The following is a 22,072-nucleotide window of genomic DNA, read 5'->3' on the forward strand; positions in this document are numbered from 1 at the left end:
ACTATTGATCTGCCATCTCCAAGGGCTAAGATGAGCATAGATGTTTCAAGACCACTGTAATCATCATTTAACGGTGCTTTTTGAGTGTTAAAAAATGCTCCACATCCACATTTAAGGTGAAAGCTGCTGCGGTTTTCAGCAACATGACACCCAGAGAAGCTGCCATGTGGTCAAATTGCTTCAGCAAAGACCCAGCATACAAACTGAGAAGGAATTCAATGGATCCAGATTTTAAAAAAGGGCAACTAACTTTTCTCCGGAACTTGCATCACCTCTGTTTGATTACTTGGAACCCCACCCACCGCTTTCCAAACTTCTAGCCAGTCTCCAGAGCCACCGCGCCATGCCTCACTTTGAGAAAGGAGCCCTCAAAGAGCAGTATTTAGGGTTGGGCTGCTCTGCAGAGAAGCTGTTCACCCAATCTCTCATTCCAGGAACTCTCTCAGAGCAAGAGACTGTTTGGGCACCTCACAGAGTCCTTAATGGGAGAGATCAGGCTGCATGACCTCTCTCGTGCTGGGAGAGGGCTCAGTTTCAGAGATGGGGGTGGTGGCTGCTCTTCTTCCAAGGAGCCCGGCTTACCCCACTTCCGCTGTGGCATTTGCCACAGCAGGTGGGCAAGGCCAGTGGAGGATGGGTGGGTGTGATCTGCTGTCCCTGCTGATCCCCCACTTGAGCAGAATCAGTCCTGGAGAGAACGCATAAAGGCAGGAATTGGTGGACATGACTTCAGGCAGCAAATTATCTTGAGACAGCACTATTATGCAAACCAAATTACATTGCATAATCTAAGCAACTTTCTGCAAATCTGTGACCTATACAAGTTATTGATATGTATAATCTATATTGGCCACAGAACTCTGCTTTAGTTGTTGCAAAAATTGGGTGACCTTGAGTGACCGTGGTACAATCTCTCTCTCTCTCTCTCTCTCTCTCTCTCTCTCTCTCTCTGTGTGTGTGTGTGCATGTTTTAAAAATGCCATCTCACACATAGCCTGGCCATTACAAAATTAATTGTGAACATATTGCTCCAAGAAAAACAAAATGAAGGCACTGCAGCGTGAACGGCTACGTTCACCATACTCGCCAAGCTTGGTTATAATTCTGTTTATTATTATCAGTAATGATAAAATGATTTGTCACTACGGAAACAGATATTCTGGCTGGTTCTGCTGGGATGGGTTTACCTCTTTGGTATAGATAATAAAACGGGTCTGCACAGAAGGCAGAGAAAGTGGGGAATTCCTGTAGGAACCAAAGGGTGTACTGGGCTCTTCACAAAGAGAGTTTAAAGTCAGTCCTACAGCAAAACATCTGCCAAGGACTCACCTTTCCACATGCCCTGGCCCCATGAAAGTGAGATCTCCAAATAATATCCTAGATGGTTGTGATTCCCAAACAGAAAGTCAAAAACATGAACGACAGCAACTGAACACTTGAAGCAAAGGGAGGGATGGAAAGAGAGACGCTGGGAGTTGGTGATAGCAATTTGGGGTCCGACAGAGACACAGAAGATCGTGGGTGCAGTTGAGGATGGTAGAAGATGGGAGACAGAAGAGGTCTGCATAACAGAACACAGTCCACCTGGATGTTCTATACAACCTTGCTTGAAAAGAAGGATTTTCAGGGGGCTTCGAGACAGTCAGTAATAACAAAGTGTTATTACAAAATACAATTGTAGCCCATCTTTCCCCAAAGGTGCTTTAGGCATTGTACACACAGTGACACCATTTTATCCAACAAGAACCATGTGAGTAGGTTAGGCTGAGTGTGTATGATTGGCTATAGTAACATTCATAGCTAGGTGAGGTGGGAATGTATGGGCATTTTGGGTTTCCTCATAAAACAAGTGAATGCGAGAATGTGTACACTGATAATATCTGTAAATTATCAAAAAAGTGCTGAAATTCAACTCATTCCTGATTCACAGTTCAATTTGTACAAATTTCCTAATTTGCGCAAATTTCCTCCATGGATTTAAACAGCCCTGGTTTCCTCTATGGAGGAAAGTTGTGCAAATTAGAAAAGTTCTGCAAATTTGGGGAAATTCCAGAAATTTGGGAGTACTTCCACAAATCTCCCATTTGATCACAGCACAGAGTGATCAGCAATCACAAACATGAAAGGGAACTGGACACAAGATGATTGGTAAAACGATGTTCAGTAGCGATGTTGTGGGTGCTCGACAGGGTATGAGAGTCAATGGACTCCCCTACATCCAACCCCCAGACCTAATTTGGCACAAGCAATGTGTTTACAAACCCACAGGTCGAGCACCCACATGGCCCAATGAGCACCTGGCAGCTGTTTGCTGACACTTGGAGTCCCCATTGTATTTTACGTATTTTTCAGAGGTTCCATTGTCACATACAACTAAGGCTCCAGACAAGGGTGGATGGGCTCCTGACATCAGCAGATGTTTGCCAAGCCAGAACAGAAGATTGTGAGAGGGCTGGTGGCAGCAGGGCGAGCATTGGACGCAGGTGAGTTCACCCATCCCTAATGTTCCAAGGATCCTGATGAACTCGAATATCTCTCATTCTGAAAATGAGGATTTGAACCTGGGTCTCCTCAATCCTATTCAATACTTTACCCACCAGGCCTTTGCCAAAGCAGGCTGATTGGACTCTTATTTGGAGATGCCTACATCCTAATAGGTAACCAGTGGGAGGAGCTTTCTTAGGCTGCTGCCTAAGGGACACTCTTCCTTCACTGCTGCCAATGAATAGAAAATATAATCATGAAAGAAAAAGAACTAGGATCCAACATCAGGACAGTGGAAAACTGAGTTCCGATCTGCACATTCATACTGGAATTCTCAAAGATCAAATTACTTAAGCATCCATGTCATAGGAAGGCCTGGTAATGTGTACCTGTTGGGACTGGAGTTTAGGTTTTACTTTCTTCTTTACTGCAGTAGGAGTTGTTTCCAGTCAATAGTGCCTCTTTCCCACCCTGCATACTAACGAACTGACTAAATAACTTATTACAGTCTGGAGGAAAATCTCACGGCATCCAGCTGATATAAAGCAAAATTCCATGACATGTTTCCATGAGGAAGATAAGAGTTCTCACCTTTGTTAATGATTCAAACCAGCCTTCTCTTTGCCCATCAAAGAGCTGGGATTTTATAGCTGATACTTAACAAAGTATTTGGGAATAATAATTAAAACAACAAAAGGTCACAACCATCAAATCTAGGTCCTTTCTTTAAGAATGAACAATTAGAGAGTGTGAATTTCAACAACCACCAAAAAATAGTAATATTTGCTTTTGATTTTAACTTTTTTTAAATTTAAAAAGCACACAGTACCTCTATACTGACATTATAACAGCTTGAATACATCCATTGCAACATTTTTTATTATTATTATTCCAGTACTCAATGAAGAGGATCCAGTCTCCCACATAACACTTGTTCTCTTTTACTCTTTCTTATGCACACACGTACTTTGCAATTTAGCCATTGTAGGATATTCTTTCCACCCACCCCACCCCAATTATTTTAGTTTGTGTATCAGCCAATTTCAGGCCCAGCTTCAGCACGCAGCACACGCAGCACATGTATGTCTAACCCAAACCCTAAAAGGCCATCAAGGCAGTGTACAACAATTTAAATCAATAACACCCTAGCACAGTGGTTCTCAACCTTCCTAATGCCGCGACCCTTTAATACAGTTCCTCATGTTGTGGTGACCCCCAACCATAAAATTATTTTCGTTCTTCTCTACACGATCCATTGTCATGGGATGGTTTGCTAATGAAAATAATACATAACAATAGCTTTAATAATACAAAAGATGATACATGACATAGTCCAGTCAATACAGTTTCCTAAGACCATCGGAAATATGTGTTTTCCGATGGTCTTAGGCGACCCCTGAGAAAGGGTCATTCGACCCCCAAAGGCGTCCCGACCCACAGGTTGAGAACCACTGCCCTAGCACAATAAAAACAAGAACATTGAAAGCAGTAAAAACATTAACAGCACAATTCTATGTATGCTTCGACTGAAGACTGAAACTTCAACCGCAGCTTTTAAAGCTCAGCTAAAAACTTTTCTTTTTCCTAAAGCTTTTAAAACTTGATTTTGTTCTGACTTTATACTGTTAGTTTTACCCTACCCAGTGCCTGTTTACCCTACCCTGTGCCTGTTTGCATTCTCTTCCCCTCCTTATTGTTTTATTATGATTTTATTAGAATGTAAGCCTATGCGGCAGGGTCTTGCTATTTACTGTTTTACTCTGTACAGCACCATGTACATTGATGGTGCTATATAAATAAATAAATAAATAATAATAATAATAATAATAATAATAATAATAATAATAATAATTAAGTCCTACAACTTCCAGCATGGTGGCAGCAAGAATATGTCCTGCAGGGGGCTCTGTGGGGGGGATTTTCTCCCAGACACCCCTAGGTTGCCCATCCCTATCCTTTGTTTTAGCTTCTCTCTCTTTCTCTCTGGTAAATGTAAGTAAAAACATGGATTCAATTTTAGATTAAAATTATCTGCATAGCTTTTACAGAAGTCGTCCAAATCTTGTGTTGCTACTGGACAGGGCTACCATATGTCATAAGCCAAACTATGCCCCCATTCCTAAGAAACATGTAAAAGACTACCAGTCTGAGATGTGGAACAGGATTTGGTGTCTCAGAAAAGTAAACGGGACTTTGATTTCCTGTATAGAAACACAGGTTGTTCATTATTATTATTATTATTATTATTATTATTATTATTATTATTATAAAAAAGTTTTCAGTTCACCAAAAGCAGACTTACCTTCATAGTTCGCCTGAAATCCTTGAGCACTGACAGCATAATCGCTTACAAGCCACAAAGACAGCACCACCCCTGTACTCACGATGGGAGGAGGCAGCTGGAAACCTGTTAACCTGAAATAAATCACAATGAGAAGAGCGGCGTTAGGAATTCCCACTTCACCATCTAACGTAGAATCATCTGGTTACCATAACTGCAAAAGAGGATTACTCAAAATGGCTGGACAGATCAGCACAATCCCAGATCCCTTGTAATGTTGATGGTACCTGCCCAATGTGTTTGCCACTTGGAATGGCTGGTGGCATCTCAACTCCAACTAAACAATACAGAAGGCAGCAGTTGGAATTGCCAAAATAGAATAATGCTAACCAGCACACAACTGCTAGAACATTAAATGATATCAAAAGAACTGAGGTGAACAAACATTTTATGTAACATAATAATTGTGCCGTATCTCATATGAAGTGTATGAATACAATAATAGTTTACGGAAGCTGAACAAGTTGTTTACAATAACTGAGCATAGTCTTTGTAAACCATTTTTGCTCGGTTATTGTAAACAGCTGACACCACGGTCCTTTCTACACCTAAGAATTATCCGAGGAAAACAGAGGGATCATCCCTGCCTGCTCCCAGGATCCCCTGTGTGTCATTTGCATGCAGAGGGTTGATCCCGGGACGATCCCTCGAAAAAAGGCAGCCATAGAAAAGGCCCATGTTAGTGTTACCTGATGGTATCTCTAATGGGGACTAGGGCAGGGCAGCCCTTACATTGTTCAGTTTGGACCTGGGGAATCTACTTTCAGATTCTCAAAGCCTCCCTTGGGCAAGTCTCCCAACCTAACCCATCTGGGTTTTGCTGGGGCTAAAAGGCTGCCTTGAGCTACTAAGAGGAAGGCCATACTACCAAAACTGTGAATAATAAGGAAACAATGGACATGTGTGTCCATTCAGAGCTTTGAACAGGCAATGCTCACATGTATTGTTCCCAAAAGTGAATTTCTCATGCGTCCCCATTGGGCAACCTGCAGCCCTACAACCACAGCCAAACCTCGGTCTAAGTTTGTGTGAGCCCAAAGGAAGAGAAGGATGGGGGCAGAGAACTGTTCAGATGATCTGTCACTCCCCCAACAGCCTACTGGGTGGGAAGTCAATGGAGAGAGAGAAAAGGGGGTGGTAGAGTTAGAGAAACGACAACTGGTGTGCAACTCCAGACACAGTTCTCTCAAGGGAATGCAGCCATTGACTGGGGGGGAAAAAGGCATTCCTCACCACTTTGAAAAAAATGGAAGGAGGAAAAAGCATTGTGTTTCTTGCATTTGGTTGCAAGACCTAGCTGCATGGGAATGATGAGAATGAGAGGCAAACACATCTGAAGGGCACCAGACAGGGAAGGCTGGATGAAGCGGGTGAGTCTGACCCAGAATATTATGCAAAACAGCAACAATGGCAGAATTCGTTGCACAAAACAAGGCGACATGTCTACTTCCTCTAAATCCTATTCAGAGCAATTCAATGGAAGTTGGTGGGTTGGGTTAGTCCAGGCAGAAGAATTGCCCCTTATAGCATCTGCCCCTTTTTGTACTGGGTGGTCACTTTTTAATTATACCTCTCCCATTGGTTTCAGCAAGAGGAAAAATAATTATGCCTGCTCCATGACTGGTCTAGTTTGTCTCCTTTGGGGGTGGAGGGGTGGGAGTACTTTTGGATGGTGTGGAGAATGTGGACAGGGAGACATTTTTATCCGTTTGTACATGGATACTGTTGCTTTGATGCTTTTTATGTTTTTAAACTTTGTATATTTGTTTTTAATGTTTACTGTTTTTAACTTTTGTAAACTGCCCAGAGAGCTTCAGCTATGGGGTGGTATATAAATGAAATTATTATTATTATTATTATTATTATTATTATTATTATTATTATTATTATTATTATTATCTAGCTGTACCCGGCCACGCATTGCTGTGGCTCAGTCTGGTTAAATGGAAAAGAAAGAAAAGAGAAAGCGCACGTTTCTAATATGTTTAATTTCACAATGCTTGTGGGTATACAATATTTTTTGTTGTTCCATTGTCTGTGCAGATATAGAGATTGTCTGATTTGCCGACTCTAGAACACGCAACATATAATTGTCCATGTGAGAACCAATCCGTGTCTAGATCTAAACCGCACAATTCTAAAGATTGGCCCTGAGCTTTGTTGATGGTGATTGCAAACGCCAATCGAATTGGGAATTGCAATCTCTTAAATTGAAATGGCATATCCGTTGGAATCATAGGAATGCGAGGAATGAGGACATCTTCACCTTTGAAAGGTCCTGTCAAGATTGTTGCTTCTACGACGTTGCTCAGTAATTTTTTTACTGCAAGCCGCGTGCCGTTGCAAAGCTTTGGCTGGTTGATATTTCGCAACATGATAATTGGCACACCGATGTTCAATTGCAGTACGTGCGGTGGCATCCCTGGCAGATCGAGTGAATTCAAAAATTCTGTTGGATAATTAACCGCTTCATCTGCTTCCACAACAGTGTCGACGGACTTGTATGTGACTGCCTCACTTTGAATGTTAGACTGAATAATATTGTTAAGTTCGTAGACGTCTTTGTTCTTGGCTGCAAGAATAGCTCGTTCACTCAGCCAATCGTGATTCTTATAATTGGTTTGAATATTGGGAAATACTTTTTGAACCAATTCTTCTTTTGACGTCACTAAATTGCAGAAGTTATGAAGCAATGAAATTCGTCCTGAGGTCAGATCAACCGGCACCTTTCCGTTCCCAATTTTCAGCAATTGACGTGAGAATATCTCAACTGATCGATCGTTTCACAGCTGGACACGCATATTTGTAGTTAATTTTAACGTCTTGACGTGTCGCCACAAAGTAGAGTATTTCAGGGAAGCATTTATTTCGTCCGCTGGTGTCGATCGAGGAATTACAGGTAATGTTTGCCTGAAATCTGCTGCAAGCAATATTATTGCGTTCCCAAATGGTGTGATGTTTCCACGCAAATCTTGCAATGATCGATCAAGACCCTTGAGCAATTTTTTTTGCGCCATTGTGCATTCATCCCAAACAATAAGTTTGCATTTTTGCAATACTTTTCCCATGCTTTGGAAATGTTGCACGTGGGAGTTTCAATGAATTGCATGTTCAATGGCAATTTCAAAGCGGAATGAGCAGTTCTTCCACCTGGTAGCAATGTCGCAGCTATTCCGGACGACGCAAGAGCTAAGGCTATGTCATTTTGGGATCGAATTGTTGCCAGAATCAATGTAATTAGGAACGTTTTACCAGTTCCTCCTGGCGCATCTAAGAAGAAGTTTTCTCCAACCCCGTTATTGACAGTTTGCATTATTTGATCGTAAATGCCATTTTGCTCAAGCGTTAGCTTAGGAATATTTGATTGCACATACGACAAAAGATCACCTGTGTTGTAATTTTGTTCACGATGCAATTCTACATGGAACGAAGCACACGTCATTTTGACATAAGGTGAAGAAAGCAGTTAACATTGTAGCCAGTGGATTCAGGGCTATTTGTTGCACATTTGCAGCTGTGAAATAATCGTGTTGTCCATTTTCTAGATGTACTGCTAAGTGAACAACAGCTGGACTTCGTTCATGTATGGGAAATGAAAGAATTCGCCATACAGCTTCATTGCTGCTTATGTATCTCCCAGCCTGACCAGCATGTGTTCCTTTTACGTCCAACAGATGGCACTGTTTTTTTTTTAAAAAAGCATGTTTTTACCTGTCACAGGTGAGGAGGTTAGTGGGTTTTGGCCCCTCTGCTAGGCCGGAATCTCCTGGCAATTACCTTTCTTCAGAACTTGGAACTTCCATAGAAGGCCACAGTTCCGAGAAACACCGCTAGATGGTGCCAAATAGGAGAGAACATGGAAATAGGGAGAAGGCAGAGGCAGTGGATTGGCCTACTGGTTGGTGATGTCACAATGACTTCTCTCCTATTTGCATAAGTGGCTTGGAGGAGGCCTCTGGGCTTTTATATACCCTATTTCTTCGATTCTAAGACACACTTTTGTCCCCATCTATAATATAGTTACATGATGTTGTGCAGACTTTATACTGTTAGTTTTACCCTACCCTGTGCCTGCTTACCCTACCCTGTGCCTGTTTGCATTCTCTTCCCCTCCTTATTGTTTTACTATGATTTTATTAGATTGTAAGCCTATGCGGCAGGGTCTTGCTATTTACTGTTTTCCTCTGTACAGCACCATGTACATTGATGGTGCTATATAAATAAATAAATAAATAAATAAATAAATAATAATAATAATAAAAACACGTGCGTATTCGAATGTCAAAATTTCAAAGCAATTGGTGAAGAACTTTCGGAGATTTTAGATTAGGAACAAACGAACATTTACATTTTTATTTATATAGATAATAATAATAATAAATTTTCTCCCTCTTTCAAAATACTAGAAACTGGGGTGAACCCATGAAGCTGATTGGTGGGAGATTCAAGACTAATAAAAGTAAGGACTTCTTCACGCAGTGCACAATTATACTATGGAAGTCACTACCACCAATTTGGATGGCTTTAAAAGGGGGTTGGATAAATTCCTGGAGAAGGCTATTAATGGCTACTAGCCTTGATATTTTTTGTGCTACCTCCAGTATCCAAGGCAGTAATCCTGTGTGTACCAGTTGCTGGGGAACGTGGCTTGGAGGGTGTTGTTGCACCATGTCCTGCTTTGTTGGTCCCTGGTCAACAGCTGGTTGGCCACTGTGTAAACAAAGTGCTGGACTAGATGGACCCTCAGTCTGATCCAGCAGGTCACTTCTTATATTCTTATATTCTTATCCCTCTCCTGATCTGTCCTTCCCCCAAATAATGCATTTCTCCCTGTACCATGGTTAGAACAGTGATGGTGGTGGACCAATGGTGGTGGACCTCTCCACTGCTGCAAGGAGACATCCAGCTGCAGTCAGAAGGCAAGGTTCACAGCAATCAACGGCCCCCTCTCCAAGACTCAGATTGCTCCCTTTATTAATTATTGTGAATAAATACTGTATATAACAAAAAAGCAGCATATGGTAGACCATATGGTAAATCGATTACTATGCTAAGTAAATATCTATATTAAAAGCATACACATAGAAAGATTCAGAATTTTGAAGGACATTACTAAAAAAAACACTGACACACATTTACATTAATATTACACTTCTTTCTGCAACATCCAATGAAAAGGAACCAAGCTATCACAGATTTACCTTGACTTTTTCTTCCATCTCTCAATTGAACAATTTCAGAGTTTCATCACCTGAGCTAACTGCCAAACTCTTCCTATCCATTCTTTGCATGAGGGAACAAGAGATTTCACAGCTATAAATTATCTTTGCAGCTATCAATTAATTAAAGAACAATGTTCTTTTCTTTTTGTTAACCATTCTTGAAACAAACTTTTGGGTTTTAAGGATAGGTCTTAATTGGACATCCTTATATTTCATTTCACTTGATACAGTGTTGGCTCCAGAGCTTTGGGGACCCTTGGGCAAGATTAGCAATGTGGCAAAAATCTGTCTGGGCTTGCGAGTGCAGCAGACGCCCGGACCCTGACGGAGGAGGACCCCAGCGGATTTTTGCTCCATCCCTGTCAAAGGACAACAGGGGAGCAGGTCTGGAAGGAACTCGTTTCTACCCTGACCTGTGTGTGTCCTTTGCCCCCATTGTGTTAATGGTGGCTGCCATTAAGGCAACAGGGGGAAATACATAATTCCCCCCAGGCTTTATGTCCCCCATCAGTGGGGGGAGGGAATGTGATTTCCCCAAGCCTATTTTCCCCTCCACTCTAACCAGCTGAGCAGCACCCCACGAGTGCTACAGTCCCTAGGCAAGACATCCTCATTGGCCCCTCCCTCCTTCCCTTCCTGAGTCTACCTCCCATTGCCATTGTCACCCTCCACTGTTGGCCTTCATCCTTTTTTGTGTCAATGGTGCCAGTTGCTCGCTTGGCAGGTCGAGAGCCAGGAAGCAGGTAGGCAGCAGCAACCGCTCCTTCTCCTGCTCACCATCTCCATTCTCTGGGTCGGAGTGGGAGGCAGGTCAACACGCAAGTTGCAATGACAAAGAGGATGGGCTGTTCCAGGGGGCTTCTGCCAGTGAACCCCTGCTGGGGTGTAGGCCAGTGTAAGCTGGTGGCTCTAATGTCAGTGGGGCAGGGTATCTGCTCTGGGTCGCAATCAAAACCAGTCAGGATTCCAAGGGAGCTGTCCAAGGTGCAAAGCAAGCACCTTGGATAGCTTCTTCGGAGTTCTCACTGGTTCTGAATAAAACCCAGAGCAGCCTTGCTGCCCCACTGACATCAGAGTCACCAGCCTCCACTGGTGTGGGCCCTCAGCAGGTGCACAATCATGCCTAACTTTGACACTGTCCCTCACTTGATACCAGGAGCTTCATGACTCAGGACACTGCTACCAATATGTGTGAGCAGTCCTGCTTTGGGAGACTTGGATCTCCAACAAGTATTTACCTCAGCTTTGATGGTTTTATCCGTTACCCTTATTCATTATTTCATTACAATATTTACAGCTGAGTCCTAAACATGTTTGTTTTTGGAAATATACCTCACTGAGGGAAATGGGATTAGCTTCCAGTATTGCTTCGGATTGCAGCCTTAATTTGTTTACTTAACAGGGCACAGAACTGAGCTTCTGATGGCAAAGAATATGGCTTCACTTGGTGCAGAATTACGTCCTGTTATTTTTAGTGCAGTGTTGTTCCCAAAACACTTGATAGCATACTGGCCAAAATTCCACAGATTGAAATAGAAGCACTCTGCTGTACTTTTAACACCATCTTTCTGTCACCAGCTGTTCGCCCCTCCTCTATTCCCACTTACTAAAAATTGCTGCAAGCTTGTCTCTGCTGGGGAAGTTGTGAGCGCCCAAAATAGGGGTGGAGTCCAACAAATGGCACTCGCCAAGACGTGGCCCCCAGACACTGCTCACTCAGTTGTGGGAGGGGGGTCTTGTAGATCTGCACACCGAGTGCTGCAAAGCCCAGGAGCACCCCACAGACACCAGCTCCTTCATACAAGCTACCATTTTTACGCAAGAAGGTGGCGCCGTAATTTTTATATTTTTAATGTTGCTCAACATGGCAGCTGTAAAGGGCTGTTTCCACAACAGTAGAGACACAAAGGGGTCCTCTATATCTCTAATGTTGTGGAAATGACCCTGTATAGCTGCCATGTTGTGCAACATTAAAATATGAAAATTATAGAGCCACCATCTTGCGTAAAATGGTGGCTCGCATGAAGGAGTGGATGGCTGCGGGGCAACCCCACACCCCTCGCCGATGCCTCCAGGGGCCAGCAGAGGCGGGCAGCAGCAGCAACTCCATGAGCGCCCGCTAAGTGTGAACATGGGCGAGTCCGTCCATGCTCAGTCTTTGCTGGCCATAGATAGGGTTGCCACATTTTTAATGAGGCATGGCCATTGTACTTTTAACTGTGGCTTGATCACGGCATGGGGAGAATTGTATTCATTCATTTATTCATTAATTTATTGAATTTATACCCCAACTCTTCAACCAGAAAGGCTTCCAAAGTAGGTCATAGATCAATAAAAACTGGATAGTCCCTGCATGCAGGCTTATAGTCTAAGAAGAATGACACAAAAAGGAAAAGGAATAGGGAGAGGAAAGGAAAATTATTTATTTATTTATTTATTACATTTCTATACCGCCCAATAGCCGAAGCTCTCTGGGCAGTTCACAAAAATTAAAATCATAAAATCATAATAAGAAAACTCAGTCACTAATACCCAATGTTATACAGATCCTGCAATGAACAGTTCTCTGCAGCTGAATTGCAGCCAGATGTTGTTTGTCTTGTTATCACAAACAGCTGGAATAGAAACACTTTAAACAAGGTGGAGCCAAAGAGTGATAGTGGCTCAGTTCAGACAACACATTGTTTCTCAATGGTGGTTTTAGAACTCCACGGTGGAGTTTTTACACCACCGTTGAGAATTGTGTTGTCTGGTGGGAAAACACTCCACGCAACGGTGGAGTTTTTTGGGAAAACACTCCACGCAGAATACCCATACTGTGCAGAGGAGAGTTCCTACACAACCATTGCGTTGCATGTTGTGTGGAAGGCTCTGTGGACTTTTCCGTTGTGTTGCGTTAACTTTTCCCACTGGCTTCAGAGTTCCCTGGCAAGAGTGGCAAAAAGAGGGAGAGCCTCCGAGATTTTTTTAATTATTTTTTTGCAGCAGTGGCTAATGTGATACCATCAGGAGGACCGAGGGAGGAGAGAGAGCAGAGGAACTGTCAAACATTGCAATGGATTTTACACAACTCCACAGTAGCACAAAGTCACAAAACAGTGGAGTTAGAACATGTTGTGTGGGGAGGACCTCCTAAAATCTCAACTGTTGAGTTGAGTTTTCACATTGTGTTGACTAATGTGAATTGAGCCAGTGTCTCAGCTGGCTCTGCTTCCTGTAGGGGTACATGAGAATTTCGTTCCTGTTTGCAAATCATGCAAACGTGAGCAGAAATGCAATTCTGTTTTCTGTTTGTTTGTTTTTTCAATTCTTCTGAGTTTGCATTCAGGTTTTCTGAAAATGCACATTTCTCCCCAAAACCCACATTTTCAAATTTTAGCTTATGGGTGTGTGTGCATTTGGGTGCATTCTTGTAAAAGTGTGCAATTTTCATGTTTGAATGTTTGTGTGCAGAGTGAGAACAAGGCAAGATGAGCATAAAGGCAGAAAAGTGTGAGCCTCAAGAAGATCAAACACGGCTCATTCTCTCTTTCTTCTTAGTGAGTTTACCTGGAAGTGGAGGCAGGAGGAGGATGAGATCATATAAATTACCCACAATACCCTGAAATGACAGGATGTCAAGGACATTGTGGGCAATTAAAATGATGGCTGAAGGATCTAGTCACCAGGGGGAGGCCTCAGTGCGAGGGATCCCTGCCTGGGAGACAGAATGGACAAACAGGTCTATTTCTGATCCATGTCACTCTTGTAGAGGCCCATTCGTAAGTCTGTTAATGACCCATTTCTGATTTGATACATGCATATGTATATATATGTATGTGTGTGTGTAATATATATCTTCATTTTTAAATCTGAATTTCTAAAAGTATTTCCTCTTAAAATTCATTTTTCTGAATGTGTTTTTGGATATGAGTTTTGAGCATAGAACTACATCAGAACATTTGAGATGTGCAAAAGCCAGGGATCATAGAATCATAGAATAGCAGAGTTGGAAGGGACCTACAAGGCTATCGAGTCCAACCCCCTGCTCAATGCAGGAATCCACCCTAAAGCAACCTTGACAGATGGTTGTCCAGCTGCCTCTTGAAGGCCTCTAGTGTGGGAGAGCCCACAACCTCTCTAGGTAATTGATTCCATTGTTGTACTGCTCTAACACTCAGGAAGTTTTTCCTGATGTCCAGCTGGAATCTGGCTTCCTTTAACTTGAGCCCGTTATTCCATGTCCTGCACTCTGGGAGGATCGAGAAGAGATCCTGGCACTCCTCTGTGTGACAACCTTTTAAGTATTTGAACAATGCTATCATGTCTCCCCTCAATCTTCTCTTCTCCAGGCTAAACATGCCCAATTCTTTCAGTCTCTCTTCATAGGGCTTTGTTTCCAGACCCCTGATCATCCTGGTTGCCCTCCTCTGAACACACTCCAGCTTGTCTGCGTCCTTCTTGAAGTGTGGAGCCCAGAACTGGACGCAATACTCTAGATGAGGCCTAACCAGGGCCGAATAGAGAGGAACCAGTACCTCACGTGATTTGGAAGCTATACTTCTATTAATGCAGCCCAAAATAGCATTGGCCTTTCTTGCAGCCATATCGCACTGCTGGCTCATATTCAGCTTGTTCCTATCTGCATATTAGCAGTTCCTATTTGCATATTACACTGAGAGGTGGAAATCAGGACAGTTTAGATTGGAATACATAGATATCAAATCCCATTGGGTAGCTGAAGCCAGTGGAAGCTGGTAGCTCTGATTTTGCTGGGACCGTGTATTCATTCTGGTTTCAGTCAGACATAAGAAGAGCTATGCTGGAACAGACCTAGGGTCCATCTAGTCCAGCACTTTGTTTACACAGTGACTAACTAGCTGTTGACCACAGACCAACAAAGCAGGATATGGTGCAACAGCACCCCCCTTCCCATGTTCCCCAGCAACTGGTGCACACAGTCTTACTGCCTCTGATACTGGAGGAAGCACACAACCATCAGGGCTAGTAGCCATTGATAGCCTTCGCCTCCAGGAATTTATCCAACCCCTTTTAAAGTCGTCCAAATTGCTGGCCATCACTACATCTTGTGGCAGTGAATTCCATAATTTAACTATGCACTGTGTGAAGAAGTCCTTCCTTTTATTTGTCCTGAACCTACCACCAATCAACTTCATGGGATGACCCCACTGGGTTCTAGTACTTTGAAAGAGGGAGGGAAAAAGTCTCCCTATCCACATTCCTTACACCATGCATAATTTTGTACACTTCTATCATGTCTCCCCTTAGCCTCCTTTTTCCCCAAGCTAAATAATCCTAGCTGTTATAACCTTCCCTCATAGGGAGGTGCTCCAGCCCCTTAATCGTTTTAGTTTCCCCTTTTATGCATATTTTAGCTCTATAATAGCTTTTTTAAGGTGTGGTGACCAGAACCGTACACAGTATTCGAAGTGTGGCCACACCACAGCGTTGTATAAACACAGTGTGATACTGGCAGTTTCATTCTCAATTCCTTTTCTTATAATGCCTAACATGGAGTTTTCCTTCTTTACAGCTGCCACAGGCTGCGTTGACGTTTTCATCAAGCTGTCCACCAAGCCAGAACTCTAAAGGAGCTATCCAAAGGGCTGGATCCTAACCCCAAAAGTGGGTTCAGCACCTTAAATGACTCCTTCACAGTTCTAGCAGGTACTAAATGAAACCCAGAATGGATGCACAACCCCACCGAAATCAGAGCCACCAGCCCACGCTGGCAGAGGCCATGGAAAACATCCGAGTGTGGTGGGTGTGGATGTTGGGCCTGCAGTCCTGAGTGGCTGAGAGGAGCAATACAATACAAGGCCGCTTTGTGCTTTCATCCAGAGTGATTTTTTAAAGTAACATCCTTCATTTATACCTTATTTGCCAGCACAGCAATTCATGGGGCTGGCATGACAGGCTTGATCAAGGCAGGCTTGATCTGTGAATTAAAGATAATAGCAGGTGACATTTTGCAGCCCTCAGAGGCTCCCTCTATGAATGTCTTTTCCTCTGTAGCTCAATGGCAATTGTTAATTTTATTAACACAGGTTTGTTCAGCAATAATTCCCAAACTGGCATTATAAGATCACAGGTATTAATTCCCAGCTGTTCTATTGACACAGCTGGGAAAGGGCTAATGTACATTTCTGATGAACAATTACAGTTTTATCTTCTAAATCCAACTGCCTCTCACCTGGCTAAGGCAATTTATAAAATAGCTTTAAAGGTGGGTTTTAATTGAAAGAGGGAGGGGGCAGTACTCTCTCTTTGCTTCCATCAGTTTGAGACATAAAATTCAACTATATAAACACATTGGCTACAGGTAATAGACCATAGGGACAGACAAACTTTTCTCTCTCTCTCTCTCCCTCTGTGCGTGTGCGTGTAATGCTCCTGGAAGTGATGTGATGCCATCATGCAACCCCATTCCCTGGAAGATCCAGACTCATTTTTGTTGGGGTGGGGGAAACCAAAAACCCAAAACTAGCACTTCCAAGCTTTAGAGAAATTATTAAAGAAGAAAAATAATAGAAAATATCCTAAGATCACCTCATCATTGTTAAGTTCAGGGAAAGCTTGTAGCTCAGTGGAAGAGCACCTGCTTTGCATGCAGAATCTCCAGGTAGGGCTAGAAAAAAATCCTGCCTGAAACCCTGGAGAGTTGCTGCCAGTCAGTGTCAACAGCACTGGGCTAAATGATTCAAGGGTCTGACTCAGGATAAGGCAGCTTCCTACGTTCAAATACTTATTCATTGACCTTGGCCCAAAAGTCTCCCACCCCAATCCTACTCATCCTGAATCTTGGGAGGGTTTTTGCACCCCAAAACCTCAACAAATGTGGCTTTGAAGGAATGTTTAGCACAGCCCAAGCTACCAGGCCCTAATGAGGAGGGCACGAAGGAAAGGGAGGCTGAAGGAGGGTTGTCACCCCTTTTACTCACTAGGCCCCACTGCCTTTAACAGCTTGACCAGCCTCCCCAACTTGGAGCCCTCTAGATGTTTGGGATTACAACTCCCATCTACCCCAGCCAACATGGGCAATGGTCACAGTTGCTGGGAGTTGGAGTCCCAAACATCTGGTGGGCACCAAGTTGGGGTAGGCTGTTCTAGACAATGAGCAGGAGATCAGGACATCCCCATGATGGATGGAGCTTCATAACAAACTATTCATTTCTGTCTACTACAGACCTGCAATGAGAGTTCAGTATTGAAGGGTTGTTGAGAGTCTGGCCCTGTTCTCCTCTGAAAGCAAATGTACAAATTAGGAATGTGTGGATTCCCCCAATTCAATTCATTTTGTGATCCACGGGAGAAGTCTGCCTGGTGTTTCGCTCCTCCTCAAATCCAGTCCAACCTGGAGAACTGCTTCAATTAATTCTGAAATTGTAGTATAGGCAGTTCGTCTGAAGTTAATTTGCCTCTCTCCTACCCACCAATTTGCATTACCCATAAATGTTTTCGTAAAACACAGCCAAAAATAAAAAGGGGGGGGGGGGGAATCTTGATAGGGTTGTATTTTGATGTATTTTTTCTGTACTGCTTGGCAGTTTCTACACCTGCCTTTCCCCCCGGGATCGTCCCTGTACATCCAAAGGACACACAGGGGCCCCCAGGAGCAGGCAGGGATGATCGGTCCATTTTCCAGGGATAATCCTTAGGTGTAGAAAGGACCCTTGATTCAGAACGCCATGTAGAAACCTTCTGGAGAGGGACCATATTAGCTCAGTGGTCGGGCACACACTTTCCATGTATATTTAGTCTCTAGCATCTCTACGTAAAAGGCTCAGGTCCCAGGTGATGAGCGATATCTCTGCCTCTGAAAGCCAGTGTAGAGAATACTGAGCTAAATGGACAAATGGCTTGACCTAGTTAAAAGCACCTTCCTATGTAGCAAGACACGATTACATCAAAGAAGGGATGTATAAGAAATTCATATATTTTTTCTTCAGGATTTACTCAGTTTGTACCTTTTGGACAAAACACGGAATGGAATGCAATCTGCAGTGAAGTCTGTATGCTTATGAGTTTCCAATGTGATTCGTTGGGGGAGGAGAGAAAACACACACACAAATGCATTGGACAGGCTATGTATATTTGAAAAACGTATGTTTGCAAAATTGCATCCAGACACACTTTAACCAATCGAAGAAGAATGTGTATGTGATTTGCAGACCAAAAATAATGTGTTCAACAAAATCAGTACATTTGAAAAAGGTGCATAGAAAAAATATCTACTTTTGAAAAAAAATGTTCAGAAATATGCTTTAATCAATGGGAGAATGCATACATTTTATTTTATTTTTATTTATTTATTTATTACATTTATATACCATCCTGTAGCTGATGTAGACTGCCCTGATGTAAACTTTGTAAACTGCCCTGTCTCTGGGCAGTTTACAAAGATTAAAACATGGAACATTAAAAACAAATATACAAAATTTAAAACCATAAAAAGCATAAAAACAGACAATATCCTTTTAAAACAACTATTCTAGAATCAGTTAAAAAACTCAGCACATGCTATTAAATGCCTGGGAGAAGAGAAAAATTTTGACCTGGCACCGAAAAGATAAGAACGTTGGCACCAGGCGAGCCTCGTCGGGGAAATCATTCTATAATTGGGGGGGCCACCACTGAAAAGGCCCTCTCCCTTGTTGCCATCCTCTGAGCTTCCCTCAGAGAATGCACCCGGATGAGGAACTTGGATATTGAGTGCAGTGTACGGGTAGGTTCATGTCAGGAGAGGCGTGTCATCAGGTATTGTGTTCCCAAGCCGTGTAGGTTAAAGCCAACACCTTGAATTGGGCTCGGAAACGTACAATCAGCCAATGCAAGCGGTCCAGAGTCGGTCTTATATGTTCGAAAGATGCATACAACAGATGCATACATTTGGGAAAATATGGAGACATTTTCATGTGGGGGAGGGAAATAAAATTCACAATCTGATATGTGTCAGAACAAGCTTCAAGATGGAATTTGAAAAATTCCAGAGAGCTTGCATTTTGCTGATACGCACATCCCATGTCAAAGTTGACCTTTTACACTTTTGTTACAATGTTCACATCTCACTTTGGTAATGTAGGAGAAGGGGGGGGCAAAAATGAACTGCAGCAGTTCTCCCAAACTTGGTGCCCTCAAGGTGTTTCAGGTTTCAGCTCCACCCAACACACCGAACGGTCAGGTATGCTGGGAATTGTAAACCAAATTTTCTGCAGGAAGCCACGTTGCGGAAGGCTGAACTGGAGGATCCGAGAAAGCTGCAGCTAATGATGCAAGGTGCGCCAGACAAAATCCAGAAATAAGATAAAAATGAAATCATGGAGGATTCCAGATGCACATTTCCCCTTCAGAAAGACAATGAGGCAGTCCAGAACTCCAAAAGTCAGGGTGAAGATATAACAGTAGCATAATTTCAGAAGCATATGATGTTGATGATGATGTAGTAAAAAATATCTCACTAGTTGTATTGATTCCTCAAATGTTTCACTTGAGGAGGAAACCCACTGTTCCTTTAAAATGGTTCCTTTATGGCCACCATTTTGTGCAACATAAATATATGAAAAAGTCAGAGCCCCAATGTTCTGTAAAAATGCTGGGGGCAGGGACGCCCCCAGACTGCTCAGCAAGTGTTCCAGGGGCTCATGCATCCCAGCAGGCCTCCCAATGAAAGTGGACAGGGGTTTGCCCGTCACTCCCCAGAACCTCTGAATCCATTTTGCTTCTGATGAAATTGTAGTGGCAGCTCTAATAATCATTATTTGCTGCAGGAATCAAAGTGTGTGGATCTGACCAGTTCTAAAATGTGTTTTGACCCACTCTAACCTTCAGAGATAGATTTAAACAGATGATGACAATTAGTTGTCAGGATTTCAAAGGTGTTCAAGATTATTAAACACATGAGAAATCTTGCTGACTTTCAACAGCAACAGGGAGTTTGCTTGTTTTCTCTGCTCTTGAATTTTTTTTTTAAGCCTAGTGATTAGAAATACACTCTTTTGAGATCCCATCGGAAATGTGTAAATAATGTGCCAATGGACCCCTGACTGAACAAAGAGATCAGACACTCCATGCCTCAGCAGCTTTTAAGAGAAAACCTTGGGATAAAACTGCAGAATTTTTTACAGTGTCTAAATACAATAATTTGGCTGCATTCTTTACCATCCCTTGCAGCAAGTACAGGGTGGTTCCTTTCCTCCTACCACAACAACAGCTGCTAGGAGCACAGACAGGACCACATAAAAGCTATTTGTTTGCTCCTGTAAAACAATCCAGCACATTTAATCACTTCTGGTTGCCACATTCAGACTTGAGGAAACCATCAGTGATGACAGCAGGTTAGCAGGACATGACATGTGTCCAGATGCCCATCCATCCTGCCCCAGATCTAGAAATCGGGTCCTTGGGAACAACCACAGCTCAGTAACAGAGAACATACATTACATGTAAATGGTCACAGATTCAATTATCAGTATCTGAGAAAAACTTCTGCCTTGACACCTGGGGAACGGCTGCCTGTCAGTGCACACAATTCTGAGCTAGACAGGCTAAAGCACAGATTTGGTATATGGTAGCTTCATTTGTTCCTGTGATCCAGGAACCCCAGGTCAAGGTCTCGTGTGGTGATGGTGATGGAGCTTCTGTTGCCTCCTCACTTCCCATGACACCTCATGTAGGCCTGTCCCCTAGCCCCATTCCTGAGCTTTTAGCAGGTCCTTCAAAATATGACTCAGAGGTAGAGGTAGAGCCCAGGGCTGCTAAAAGACACCAAGCCAAGACGGTCACCAATACCTTCTCCCAAGCCCAATTCAGCCAAGGAGCTGAGCACCTCCTGCTTCACACCACCTGCTCAATGGTGCAAGAAGTACACCACCCGAGAACCCAATGGGAGGAAGCAAAGTGCCCATTTTGAAAGAACCACCCTCCTCAGGCAGAGGAGGAAGGTGCAGTCTTGGAGGGGTGATCTGGATGGAGGGAGTGATGAGGCCTCTATCTTTTGCTGGAGCAAGTTGTGCACTCAAAGTCCCTGAGACTCCATGTCATGGCCCCTCCTGAAGAATCTTCATCTGAGGAGGAAGCTGACTTACCAGAGGCTGTAGACTCTCCTTTCTCCGAGAATATACCACAGGCAGCATTGCAGGGAAAAAGGGGCCATGCAGCTGAGGAGGATGCAGGGCCCTTGGAAGAGTTCCATGAAGGCCATACTCCACCTCTTGTCTCCAATGAAGCAGACTCTGAGCCAGAAGTAGGTTGTCCTCCCAGCCCCCGGGAAAAAAGGAGATGGAGGCGTGCGGAGCAAGTCTAGCCTGTGAGAAAAGGTCTGCGGCTGCAGAAACACAGTTCTGTGAATGCTGACCTTAAATAGCTGGCTGAGATGGAAGGCTCAGTAATGAGCCACAGCTGGAGATGGGTGGGTCCAGGCTGAGGCCCAGCATAAAAGGGGAGCATCGGGGAACAATCTGACACTGGCAACAGCCATTGTGAGGTTGCTAGTTCTGCTGCCTGCTCTGTGTTTCATGAACTTGGAATTGTTGTGACTTCAACCCCAGACTGGACTTTAGACCTCCTCTATACCTCTCTGCTATCTGGACTGTGACAACTTACCATCTCAGACTCTTGTGAATTAACTTTTTGCTGCTTAGCAACCAGGAACATCACAGTTGGCTGCATTCCTGGAAAAGACTCATAAGCTGGCTGGTTTCCCAGGAATTTATTTATTTATTTATTTATTACATTTTTATACCGCCCAATAGCCGAAGCTCTCTGGGCAGTTCACAAAAATTAAAACCATAATAAAACAACGAACAGGTTAAAAGCACAAATACAAAACACAGTATAAAAAGCACAACCAGGATAAAACCATGCAGCAAAATTGATGTAAGATTAAAATGCAGAGTTAAAACAGTAAAATTTAAATTTAAGTTAAAATTAAGTGTTAAAATACTGAGAGAATAAAAAGGTCTTCAGCTGGCGACGAAAGGAGTACAGTGTAGGCGCCAGGTGGACCTCTCTGGGGAGCTCATTCCAC

General features: G+C 43.2%; 1 protein-coding gene across 1 annotated transcript in view; it reads right to left on the reverse strand.

Annotated features, from left to right (window-relative positions):
* Positions 1–22,072, reverse strand: part of CSMD2 (CUB and Sushi multiple domains 2) — a 784,677-nt gene that overhangs the window by 597,447 nt on the left and 165,158 nt on the right. The window contains exon 3 of the mRNA XM_063140724.1: positions 4,787–4,899. Within this exon, the coding sequence (XP_062996794.1) occupies positions 4,787–4,899 (113 nt within the window). The remainder of the gene's footprint in view (positions 1–4,786; positions 4,900–22,072) is intronic.

The sequence above is a fragment of the Elgaria multicarinata genome, chromosome 13, assembly GCF_023053635.1.
Source record: "Elgaria multicarinata webbii isolate HBS135686 ecotype San Diego chromosome 13, rElgMul1.1.pri, whole genome shotgun sequence".
Lineage (NCBI taxonomy): Eukaryota > Metazoa > Chordata > Lepidosauria > Squamata > Anguidae > Elgaria > Elgaria multicarinata.